This window comes from Juglans regia, chromosome 8, assembly GCF_001411555.2.
Source record: "Juglans regia cultivar Chandler chromosome 8, Walnut 2.0, whole genome shotgun sequence".
Classification (NCBI taxonomy): domain Eukaryota; kingdom Viridiplantae; phylum Streptophyta; class Magnoliopsida; order Fagales; family Juglandaceae; genus Juglans; species Juglans regia.
This window is the reverse complement of record NC_049908.1, coordinates 5,588,926-5,602,425: the sequence shown is the minus strand read 5'-3', so window position 1 is coordinate 5,602,425 and position 13,500 is coordinate 5,588,926. Positions and strand designations below refer to the sequence as shown.

At 34.6% G+C, this 13,500-nt stretch overlaps 1 protein-coding gene and 1 pseudogene across 1 annotated transcript; one reads left to right on the top strand and one right to left on the bottom strand.

Annotated features, from left to right (window-relative positions):
• Positions 1 to 6,886: 6,886 nt before the first annotated feature.
• On the top strand, positions 6,887 to 8,750 carry LOC109001150 (serine/threonine-protein kinase-like protein At1g28390). Its single transcript, XM_018978301.2, has one exon. The coding sequence runs from the start codon at positions 7,166 to 7,168 to the stop codon at positions 8,711 to 8,713; it is 1,548 nt and encodes a 515-aa protein (XP_018833846.1). The 5' UTR covers positions 6,887 to 7,165; the 3' UTR covers positions 8,714 to 8,750.
• A 1,630-nt stretch (positions 8,751 to 10,380) lies between these two features.
• Positions 10,381 to 13,449, bottom strand: LOC109001122 (annotated as a pseudogene).
• Positions 13,450 to 13,500: the final 51 nt, after the last annotated feature.

The window sequence follows — 13,500 nt, the reverse complement described above, 5'->3', positions numbered from 1 at the left end:
AATAATCAGTGATGGAAATTATTATCCCAAGCTATTTTCTGCAAAATTATTGGCGTTCGATCGCTTTTTGGCCTCTGCCCTAATATAATCATTTTAAGAATGTCATGTAGTACGAGTTTTTGGCAATTTTCTCTTTACATTATCGTCATAATATCCAACGGTAGTACTACTAGCGGTATACCATAAAAATCTTCGTCGTTTTCCTCGTTGTCTGAACCATCAATCGTCGTCGTCGTCGACGTCCCAACACATTATTCATTCTTTGGAGCCAATCACACGTTAACTGTTGCATGCTAATGAACCTTATTTGGGCATGTTTTTGTCTGTTAGTTAGAAGTTTCAAGGTAGTTTACTGATATATATTATATCCCGATATAGAAATCATCTTATCTCAATTCATCTTAATTTATTATTATAATTTTTTTAAATTTTTACACAAAATATAATAAATAATTTAATTTTTTCAAATTTTAAAATAATAATAATATTAAAAAATAAAATTCTAATTATATTTTATTCAACTTATCTAAAACCGTCTCAATATCTTATCTCATCTCACTATTCAAACGAACCATAAGGACCAAATTAAAAGCACACCATATGATTTTTCTTCAAGATTTCCAGCTGAGATATGGCTTTCGAATTGGATATTGGAATATATATTCCCTAAATAACAATAAATTACATTAATTTGTCAACTAATTCCTACCTTTGTTTCACAATCACACATAGTGATCAGATATTTACATATATATTCTAAAATTGCTATGCTACGAGAATATGTACGTCCAACTTTTTGGCCGGAGAGATTGCAAAACGACTTATTGGATTCCCCAGGAAAAAAAGAAAATCAAATCAGAAAGCTACGTGAATATATAATAATAATGTACCCAGAAACACAAGAATAAGTTGAATGGGTAAGAAGCATTAATGTGGACCGCATATTATATATATATATATATATATATATATAGGCTAATTAAAGCTCAATATATATCCTAGCTAGTTGATCTGCATGTCCATAATAATAAATAATTAATAAATCTCTCTTTTCTTAGTTCCTGCTACTTGAATAGATCGAAGTGGTCTGCCACGGGCAAAACAATATTCAATTCAGCACTAAGTACTTATTGCATGTTAAACTAATCGACGATAAATAAATAAATAATATTGAATAATATAAACACTGAATGGATCACCTCAAAAATGAATATTATTCTGCCACTATTAAAAATATATATATATTTTTTTTTTCTAAATTGAAGTGGGGCATCTTTGTGATTAGGTTACAGCTGAACTGTGAATAAGATACATGCTAGCTGCATGTTTCATATCATTGTTACTTTCCATATAAATGAGCTGTTATATGATGATGACTAGCTATACATGATCAATACCCACCTTTCATATCCTTTTTTATGATGAGTAATGGACCCCTTTAACCGTGAAATAAAATTTTTGGGATTTAGGAAAATAATAAAGAAAATAAATCGATAAGAGAATAGCTAGCTTTTCATATCCAAGAACAAAATCCCGATTAATTTTAAAAGTGCACAGACTTTTGATAAAGAGTTTCTCGTGAGAGCATATCGGATAATTAATTTAAGAAAAAATTTTCCAATCCAACGATCGTTAAAAATTATTTATACTCGAGATGATTCGAACTCAAATCTGAAAGGAGTATACAACCAAAACGAACATCTTTATTATTTGAGCCATATCTTATAAATTATATATAGCTAACCTAGCTATTTAAGGTAACACCACCCGAATTAAAATGATTATTAAAAACAGTAATATATGCTTTAGAATATATGGGCAAGCGAGCTCTAATAATTTGGCCGTATCATACGCATTATAAGCTGATCAGTGTACTTCAGTCATAGGACAATTAATGCAGCATCAATTAAGAATAATAATTTAATAATTTAATAATAATAATAACAAAAAGACATGAGAAAGGTCCACACGCACTGTCAAATATGCGGATAATTTTTTGCCAAATAACACTGTTGGATGATAGAGAAATTGGAAATTTTCATGAGCGCGTGGACCCGCATATAATGTACTACTTTCACATCAAGTTTGGTAATATATTATGAATAATGCTACTCTCACCACTCCCGGTCCCGCTCCCGGTCCCGTTACATTTTTTTTTTATTTTTTTAATATATTTTTTTTTTTACTTAATGATTAAGTAAATATTTTTTAATGATATTATAATTTTTTTATTTTTTTAAAAAATATTTTATAGTGTTAAAAAAATACATGTATAAAAAAATAAAATAAAAAAATACTACATTTTACACTGAGCGGGACTGAGAGCGGGAGAGGGAGCGGGGGCTGTAGCACGGTTCATATATTATTGATACCGTATTAATTTGTTCCGACGTGCATTAAATAACTCTTAATTAGAAGGAAAAATATATAAGAGAACTTTTTTTTTTTTAATGTCGAAAATCTCTCTAAAGTATATTTTCAAAAATTTTTTATATAGAACTGATTAAATCGTTAACTTTTTATTAAAAAATGTAATCCCAAAAAATTGTAGAAATATGTATAAGAGAACTTACCATAATTACGTACAGAGACCTTTTTCTAGAAATATTATATATAAGTTTTTTAAACGTAATATCACATAATTATAAGGTTTTTTTATTTATTAATTATTTAAAATCACGTATGAAAGAATTAAGACCCGAAAACTGTAAATAAAGATCCTGGGCAATAAATTAGGTAGACTAGGCCTGCAAGCAGCTTGATAGTCTTCTTGCGTTGCTTTCCGGGTATGGCCTTTGGGTTTTTGTGTTTTTTTTCAAGTCTTTTTCCTTCTGTAGGCCTGCCTTTAATGCTAGTAGAGCCCACGAATTCTTGCTTTTGCTCAGCATGGAATTTTAATTTTAAGACTAATTTTAACTTAATTTTATATTCTGACGTGATTTAAAATAATATGTTATATTTATTTTTAAAAAATAATTTTATAATTTGATAGATTATATTAAACTACATTAGTATACAATATATATAATTTATTAGATTATAACTTTTTTTAAATAAAATTTATTTGTAGACCAAATATTTTTCTTTAAAAAATGAGATGAAAAGTTTTGCAGCACAAATACAATTCTGGCTTGAATGGTTTGCAATCTTACAGTCAAACAATCAATTTCAGGGAAATCAAAAGTTGGTACTTTTATAAACCACCGAATGCCAAGGAAAAATTGTTGATGTGTAATTGAATTTATAAGAAATTGCAACTCAAATTGTGGAGAGACACTAGCGGCCTTCATGGGAATCTGATTGGTAGCAGGGAAATAATGGAAGAACATTGTTATTGAAGGTGACTCCCAAGTGATGATTTCAGCCTTGAAATACTTATGCCAGAACTCAGACTGGATCATATAAGGTTTTATAAGCGATTCAAGAACACTACTTAACAACTTTGAAAGTTGGAAATCAGTTAAAATTTACCGGACTCAGAATCGATGTGTGCATTCCATTGCACAACGGGCATCCTTAAACTCAATATTTGGAGATATATCAAGAATCAAAATACCACAATCTTTATTGAATTTCCACAGTAGGAAGGACCAACCCAGTTACTATGTATATTAGTTAGATTACTGCTTTTAATTAAATTTCAGTTTGTATGTTTTATAAATTTGGAAGAAAAAGGAAAAGAAAAAAAGAAGCACCGAATGTTGTATCCTGCACGGCTAGCTGCATCCAATTCTGAATGGAGAGCAATAATCAGAGTCAAACAAATTCTAAGTACTCTAGAAGCATGCAATGGTTATAATTAAGAGCAATGATACACAAAACATTTTATAATATATTTTACAACACATATTTTAAAGTGATAGTATTTTTATAAAGTGATGTTATTTTTATAAACTATTTTACTAAACTTCCATTCATTTTAAAACATAATTGTGTAATGTATTGTGAAAAGTTATGCGTATTTATTATTTTTCTATAATTAATGGGTCTTTTTTGCAAATTAATCGGTGAAAACTGCATGCACCGGCCTTCTTTGCCCGTAAAGTTTTTTACTTTTGGGGTCTGGAAATTCTGTCCAGTCAGACATTAATATGAAATGACTTCTGTTAAATCAGTAATTTTTTAGTATTCTATTGATATGATTAGTTAAAATAATTATTTTATATTAAAAAAATGATACAGTAAATTATATTAATAGAGTGAATAAAAAATATGTAAAAGTGACTATGCATAACATTTTTGATATTTTAAATTGAAAAACAAGATGGAAATGTCAAAAGTTAAAAACAAGGAAACTAACCTTAGAGTTTCAAACTTAAACAGCTAGAACTGATAGGGACAAAACCAACAAAGGAGGGATTCGCATTGAGCCACATAAACTTGAATTACAGGTCATATTTTTCAGTGTTGTCGAATTCAAAGAAGAAAGAACGTCTTTTATATTTATATATATATAATATAATATAATATAATATAATATAATATACAAGAAATGCTTTAGTCATAAAGAAATTATATAAAAATAATTCACATATTGATAATATTTGATGTGATGCGTTAAATTATAAAATTATTTTTATTGTAAAATACATATAACATATCATATAAAAATATGTCAATTTTTAAATTTATTTTTATAAAATCATTTTACCACGGTAGCACTTATATTATATATATGTATATATATGTATAGCTCATCTCGGTTTATCATTAAGATTATGATTTTTTTCTGGTTCCCAAAATAGATAAAGGAGGGAGACCAACCCACCAACCAACCAACCAATCTTCAAATTAATAAAAGAATAATAAAAAAAAACTGAATTAAAAAGCATTGACTGTCCATCTCTCACAGAAGCATGCAAGGTATTAAACTTTAAATGGACAGGTAACCAAATTGGGCACATTTTGAAACCATATGGACCCCATGCCCATTGTAGGGCATGGCTGTGTGCTAGCTTTCCCAACTCCTTCTGAAAGAGTTTTTAAGTTAGAGATCCATTACTAAATTCATAAAAAATATATATATATATATATAAATATAAAATAATAAATTGATATAATTTTATATGATAAGTTAGATTTACATTATAATAAAAATAATTTTATAATCTAATATATAATATCAAATCACGTAAATTTTAAATATAAGTCCAGTATATATATCCACTCTTTTATATTAAATTATTGAATTAAACTACATGCATGCCTCCCAGCAGATCAAATGACAGTATATATGTAAATTTTAATTTTTTAACCTGCAGCTGCATGTAACGTCGTATATATAAGCAATCATTTATCTACAATCAACGTACATCCCATTTTGCAAATTTATCTGAAGAATAACGCCACTTTTTTTTAATCACTTTTGAATCTCTAAAAGAAGAGAGAAACTATATCCAACGAAGTCATGCGTGAAGTTATTGAAAGTATACAAATATCTGAACGGAAGCAACTCTAATTTTGCAGAAACGAATCGTTCAATTTTTAGCAAGCAATCGGCTGAATGGTTTTATTTTTATTTTTATGATAAATGATTGATATAAATTTCAAATAAATAAGTCTCGCACAGACAGTTATAAAATATAGACCCCACATTTAAAAAGTGAAAAAAAAAAAACCATTCTTTTTTCAGTGAATTCCGCTTGTTTGCAAAGGGATTATGCGAAACTTATTTATTTGAGATTTGTAACCAGTATTATTTAGGAGATATTTGGAAAAAAATTTCATTTAATTCTATCTCATCTTATTTCATTTCTAAATATCATTCAAATATAAATATTTTCATACTAATCATTACAAAGTTATCAAATTTTCAAATAAAAAATAAAAAATAATTCAACTTCTCGAATCTTAAAATAAAAATAATATTTTAATAATATTTTAATTTTATAATATTTTTTATTTAATTATTTCTCTCTCATTTTTTAAAATCTTATAAATATTTAATTTAAATTATTTATTATTTATAAATCATCTTATTACTGTTTATAAAATTTTAATCTTTATCTTATTTTTCAAAAATCTCTTATTTATTTGTTTGTTTATTTATTTATTGTAGCTTGTCCTAATACTTTTGGCCCCCACATGAATGCAAATCTACTGTCACGTTACTACGTTGGTTGGAAATGGAAGTCAAATCAACCTAACTTCTTGGGAGCATTTGCTGGATCACGTTGTCTGGGTTCGAGTTAGTCAGAGATATTAGTCCAAGTTACCGTTTTTGAGACGTGATCCAATGGCTTCCGAGTCAAAAAATTAGGAAGCTACACTCTTTGCTTAATTTGGATTGAACTTATATCAGTTTAATTTTAAATTAGATTTAATATTTAAATATTTAAATTTTAAATTATTAATTTATATCAATTTAATATTTTTTTACACGTAAAATTTATAATATTTTTTAATTTAATATATCTTTATATATGAGATTTATAATTTTTTTTAATTTTTTATAAATATATTTTAATATAATAATATTTAAACATATCTAAATTCATTTTAAATAAATTCTATAATACTCATTCTATTATCTTAATTCATTACTAATTATAAAATATTCAATTCATCTCAAATCAATTGAACATCTAAACCAGAATTTAATCCATTAATCATTGCCTCCATTTTATTATCTTTATCTTTTAGATAATAAAGATAAAGCAATACTTCTCTTTAGACCAACCCAAACCCGAGAAAAGAGAAAAAGGCCTTTGGGAAATTCCTGCACAAAGTTAAAATGTTAGCAAACGCACTGCTATTTCACGTTAAATGAGATTTCATAATTATTAATTATTCGCTATATATTTGATAAAAAAAAGATTATATATATTATATAATACGAAGATGATGAACAAAATTTTTCATAATAATTATAACAGTGGTTCGAGCGTCGGTTGTTTGATTTTCACGTACGTCTCGTTCAAGCCGTAAATATGAACTACGACTGGCTTTTTCAGAGACCGCCACACAACACTTCTCCACCCACCTTTTATGTTTGCAGTAATGGCTTTTGCCGCTCTCGTTTTCCATCGCCTTCTTCTTGATTATCTCCCCTACTACCACTTCTCTTTCAATCTCTCGTTCATCATCAGTTTGCCTGTCAAAGCCTCCCCCTTTGTCTCTGGGTCTGGAGTTGGAGACCCACACAGCTAATTATTAGTTAAGAATCATGGGCTACTTCTCGTGCAATGCAGAATCCGCCATCGCCACCTGCGACCCCCATTACTGGGATCTCAAGAAGAAAGGAAGAAGAACCCGACCACGCAAACCCAATCGAGCCCTGAAAGTCAGAGAATTTTCGTATGTCGAGCTCGTCGCCGCCACCAATAGTTTTTCAGCGGAGAGCTTCTTGGGAAAAGGCAGCCATGGCAGTGTCTACAAAGCCGTGCTCGAGGACGGAAAGCTCGTCGCCGCCGTTAAGAAGACAAAGCTTTTTAGCCCATCAGCAGCAAGCTTCCAACGCCATCAGTACCACAACAATAACTGCACCAACTGTAGCAACTGTACCAGCCCCGCCGAGAATGAGATTGAGATACTCTCCAGGGTACAACACCCCCGGCTCGTCAACCTCTTGGGATTCTGTTCGGACTCCAAGAACGATAAACTGCTTGTCGTCGAGTACATGCCTAACGGCTCCCTCTACGATCTCTTGCACTCGAGCTCCAGATCAGCCCCGGGTTGGAGCCGGAGGATCCGGTTCGCCGTCCAAATAGCGAAAGCGGTCCAAGCACTTCACTCGTCCAACCCGCCGGTGATTCACCGGGACATAAAGTCCTCCAACGTCTTAATCGACGAAAACTGGAACGCCAGGCTGGGGGATTTCGGATTGGCCTTGAGGGGACATGTGGAAGACGTACGGATAAAGTGCACGCCTCCGGCGGGGACGTTGGGGTACCTAGACCCGGGATATCTTGCTCCGGGGGATCTGAGCACCAAGAGCGACGTGTTCAGCTTTGGGATCTTGCTGTTGGAGATCATCAGCGGCAGGCAAGCCATAGATGTCAATTACAGTCCCCCCTCGGTGGTCGACTGGGCCGTGCCGTTGATTAAGCACCACGAGTTCACTGGGATCTGCGACGACCGCGTCTGTTCTCCGACCGATCCGGGTGTGATCAGGCATCTGGCAGTGCTCGCGGCCAGGTGCGTCCAATCCAACTCGAAGAAACGACCGGAGATGGCGGAGGTGGCGGAGTGCTTAAAAAACTCAGCCAAAATGGTCCACGCGCCGCCGATCTGGAACAACTTGAGGCGGCGAGCGAGCTGCATTGAGAATCCGCGGCCCTTGATGAAGTCTGAACTGCAATACACGAGTACTGAAGAGGTTTCGAAGGTCACGAAACTCGGAAGCAGACGAAACAGGAAAGTATCTGGCGCCATTCCTCCGGCTCCGGGTGATCATCGTATGGTTAGGTCGAAATCGGTGGGTTATGTCAGCGAAACAAAAATGGGGTCTGGTTCAAATGTGTGCCGCAATCGGTCTCTGTCGGCGAGAAGGAAGCCAGCAGCCGGGGTGGTCTTGAAAATGCCGGTGGTGAAGCTGAGTAAGTCAAGGTCCATGGGCGTGTTGCAAAGTCCAGGCCTTGTACATTACAACAAGAGTAGAGGTTTTGTTTTTGAATATGGAGGGAATAATTCTCGCTCTTCCACAGAACTCGATGCATCCAAGTGGGTGATTGGTTTGAAGAAGATGCCCGATAAACCATTGGTTTCCGTTTAATTCCAAAACTTGGACCCATTTCCCGGAAGATTGTTCAGATCAATTTGCCAGCGCATTAAGATCCACTAAGGCCTTGTTTGTTTTTCAAAAACATTTCATTTTATCTCACCTCATCATTACAATTTTTCTAAATCTCCACATAAAATAAAATAAACAATTCAACTTTTTTAAATCCTAAAACAACAATAATATTAAAAAATATATTCTAACAATATTTTATTCAACTTTTTAACTTTAATCTCAACTCATCTCATCTCATCTCTAAAAACAAACGGACCTAAATTACTTTCTTATCCCAAACTTAAAATTGGATACTGATTGACATAGAAAGCAGACTCTACAGCCAACTTTTTTTTTTCCCCTCCAAATTGCTCTAAAATGTAGGCTGAAAACCGATGGGACCAAACCGACGCCGCACTGACATTCTTGGGTGATACTCAAAACTGGCCAAAATCGGTTAGCTGGAGGAGAGAATTGATAGTGCCAATTTGGACGTGCATCGGGGTGGTTCTTTGGTTTGCCGTCGGCGTCTCTGTGATAGAGAAGTTGCGTCGTCTACCATAAGTCTGGAAAGAAGAGTTGCATAGGAGAAAACTGAGAAGTGAGAAAGAAGAAGAAAATTAGAAGTGTTTATTAATCCTATTTTGAAACAATGGCGCCGTTCCATTATTATTATTATAATATCTTATTCCAAGTCCTAAAACTACATTGTTTTTGTATACATATAAAATAAAAAAATAGGAAAATCATTATCGGTCGGTTCAGTGGTTTATCCTTAGTTCGAACCAGTCGACGTCGATTTTGTTAAAATACTGCCGCCACCGTCCGATTCTCTACCGCTTTCGGCCGGTTCCCTACTTCGACAGTTGGACCCATGCTCCGACAGTTGGACTAAGTCGGTGCCAACTGGTTTCGTCGATTTTTGTACAGCCATACTAAAATGTAGTTACCCCTAATAATGAGTCAAAACATGACCTGAGGATGAATGATTTACCTCTGATCGGGACAGAATTAGGTTCACGTCACTTGAGAAGTTAAGAGGCAACAAATGTGCGTCTGTTTGGAAACTGCTATTATCATTTGCTGTGCATCGCATATAGATTAATTTAGACTGCGAGTTTTTCAAGTTTATATTTATGGAGATTGTTACCTTTTTTTTTATTAATTTTCACAAGAAAGTACCAAACAAGGATGGATTTTGCATTGTAATCCCATCAACATTGAGCTCGCAAAAGGCATATACCAATAAGGTTCGTCAATGTAAACATCTGAAATTGAATAAAACGATAATTAAGGAGCTTTCAATCGGTTTTGTTTACCAGACATTTGTGTATAAAATTACACCAATAGTTCATAATATTCTTGCTTTCAATACAATAGCAACGTGATGGAATTACAATTCAGAGTTTCCTTTGTTCGATAACAGCTCCAGTCAAGAAATTTAAAGCCCGCCATGCTCCAACAAAACTCAAAATTCTGTCTCCTAATTAAATATGATCTGCAACAATTATATATATTTATATATATATAATAAAAAATCACGACAGAAAATTGGAGGAGGTGGAAGACCAGGACCAAGGTTTTATCTACATAGACCGTGCAGGATATTTTATCTACATAGACAGACGGCTTGTATAATGGTCCTTCTGCGACATAGCCCTTGTGCATCATAAGCTGTGGGGCTGCAGTGCTCCTTGAAGTTCATTTTTCACCGCGCTGATCTCGTAGTGTACAAAGCCCATAAACCAAAATTCATGGTTGTCAACAGAGATAACCTGTATGTATTTTTCCCCAGGCTTGACATTCCTCAGCTGATGTAGTGGAATAACACCACCTATTTATGTACAAGGGAAAAGCACACACGCCAATATCATTAATCCATGAATGAAAAGCCAAAACTTGTTTAACATATACTAAACAAACAAAACACGCACTATTGCTTACCAAGAGAAAGAGTACGTAAAGTTTGAGAAGTATGCAAAGCAAACAAGGCAGCACAATGACTTGATGCTATTAATATGCTTGTCTTGAACAATCTGTTAGGCCAATTGATCCCTGGGACATTTATTTTTGAAGCCTACCATCTCACAAACACAATCCATTCCGTCATTATCATTAAATTTCCAGGACAACCTCTATATTTTGTAAAGCCAATGCATCACCATCCTCCCCTTTTCTTTCTTCTTTTCTCTTGTAAGTATTGTGAGCGAATGGCTAATGGAGTTACAAATTTAAATTACAATTTAGAATAACATCTGTGTGATTGCATTTCTTGGTTTCACTTCTTTATTCATGATGATAACATCTTTTTGCCAATTCGGCACGCACAAATCGCTAACCTAGCCTCAGTCTTTTTCCTAAGAAGTAGCTAACCTAAAGCTTTCTGAGGCATTTTGTATTGTTGTAACAAGCAGCTAAATCTATTTGCAAACTCTACTTTCTTTGAATTAAAATTTAATTGCTTTATTGTTAGATCTCTAGAAGGTTGCAGGCTCGGGTTATTGCAGATATGACAGGCATGTCATTCTTACCCATTTCATGAAGCCTTCAAGCCTTCTATCACTCACTTAAAAATCCTTTCTCTGGAAAAACTTGGGGGACTCTCTCTCTCACTCCCTTCCTTTGTCTCAACAATATAAGCAGAGAAAAAAAATAAAATCGCCTCATTTTGCCCCACATAACTTGCTCCGAAAGCAAGGTAAGGTTTCAATTAACCAAAAGCCAACGAGTATAAGGAAGAGTATACCTTATAATAGCTCGATCCATTCTGTCCGGTCACCAGCTTTGGTAAGAGAGTGGATTATCACTACAAAATGCCAGCTTTGCTGTGTACAGATATAAGGTTCCCATTACTGGTCCAGAAGACGTGGATAGATAGCATGCATATGTCTTTAGAAGCTTCTCCCCTGGCACGGTCTCAAAACTTTGTTGAAAAATCTTCTCATAACCACCTTCTACAAGAACTTTTGTACTCTGAGCAATTCTTCTGACAGCAGCATCAGCAAAACTAGGACCGGTTTTCACTGTCCAAAGAAAAGATCGGTTTATGCATCACATACTACAAAACAAACTTAAAAGAGAAGATATTATGCTTTAGATTTAACGGTCGTTTCAAAGCTTATACCACAACTCTTACTTACCTTTGCTTCACAGATTACTTGCAGCACGATAACTACTTCAAAAGCATTTCAAACAGAATGAATCATAAATGAAGTACACGAATTATAGTGACCATAGGAATAAAATTTATACTTACAGTGCTGCCACATGTTCCCAGCGAGATTCCCAGCCTTCTTGGTGGCCTCGGCCGCCTTCTTCCCGACTTTCCCAAGCGCATCTTTCACTGTGTCCATTTTATCTAACCATCATTAATCATATCAAAGAAATTCCAGAGTCACTTAGACAAAATGATCGAACAATACGAGTAAGGTTGGTACTCGCTCTTGACGAAGGGCGATGGTGGTGGCACTGACGCCGGAGAGATGTAGGGACTAGACACCTACGACATCATGGTGGGTGGCAGCGTCCACGGAGATCGAAACCTTGGAAACATTGTGTAAATGACGTGTTTCATACCACTAACCACACGGTTGACCTGCAATAAATAAAGGGGCTGCACTAGTTCACTAGTTGCCCTGGGGACACTCCAATGCCAAAGTCAGTATAGCAATATGAGAATAAGTGTATAAAGTAGCCAATAAAATAAGTGAAGAATTTGTTACCTCCTACAGGCTATTTATAGATGTTATTTCCTTGGAGTAATAGAATCCAATTTGCATTGTGAAGTCTTTTCCTTTTAGGAGTATGAGTTTATCTTTTATTAGGAGTCTGAATCATCTCTCTCTTAGGAGTTTGAGTCCCTTCTTGATTTTATCTCTTAGCAAAATTTATGCGGGCTCAAATATCCTTTCCAGTTACCCTACTAATTTTCTTTGTGATAGCATATGGAAAATTAAATACTTTGCATTCTCTGTACCTGTCTTTTACCCCGCTAGCTCGTGGGTGCCTGCTTGCTTTTGTTTTCCCCTACCCCGCCGAGGATCCATGCTAGTTAGTGTGTGTGGGTGTCACAACTTCCTTTTGGTTAGCTAACAGTTGGATGCACCGTGAACGAGGCTCGACCTTTGGTGGCTCAACCTTTTGGTTGTCTTGGGAATCTTTAAGTCAATAATCTGCAAAATAAATTTAGAAAATTGGTCACTAGTTTCCCTTTTGGTCATTGGTTTTTTGTTTGTTTCGTGCTGAGTGGTGAGGGGCTCAGCTTGAAGAGATAGGCGGAAGATGTACTTGACCACATTAGGTGTGAGTGCGGAGCTTGATTTTGAGTTTGTTTATTTGTGTGAATGTTTGCTTGAGATATTGTTTATTGTCGGTGAATAGTGCATATTTCCATGATTGGTTTTTTGTGTGTATATTTTTGCTTTAGTTGGTAGTAATAGGTTTTCTACCTCCTTGGTGTGAATTGTTGTTGGTATTCTTCGTTTTGTTGTTTGTTGGTAGTGGTGGATTTTCTGCCCCTTAGTGTAAATTTCTATTGGTGTTCTAGTTTTGTTATTTGTTTGTAGTAATCTATGTTTAAGTGGTCAAAGTGCCCGTCAACCCTTGGATCCATCTTAGGTGGTTGTTGAGCCCGTCGTCCAGTTCCCAAAGGTAACCCGCTCAAGGCGGTTGTAAAGCATGATAGCTTGTTCCCGAAGGTAACCCGCTTGAGGCAGTTGTAGACCCTGGTGGCTCATTCCCGAAGGTAACCCGCTCGAGGCCGTGTTAGAGCCTGGTGGCTCAAGCGT

Bases quoted from the DNA above. Each gene is read 5' to 3' on its own strand.
- LOC109001150 (XM_018978301.2), top strand. From the start codon at position 7,166: ATGGGCTACTTCTCGTGCAATGCAGAATCCGCCATCGCCACCTGCGAC.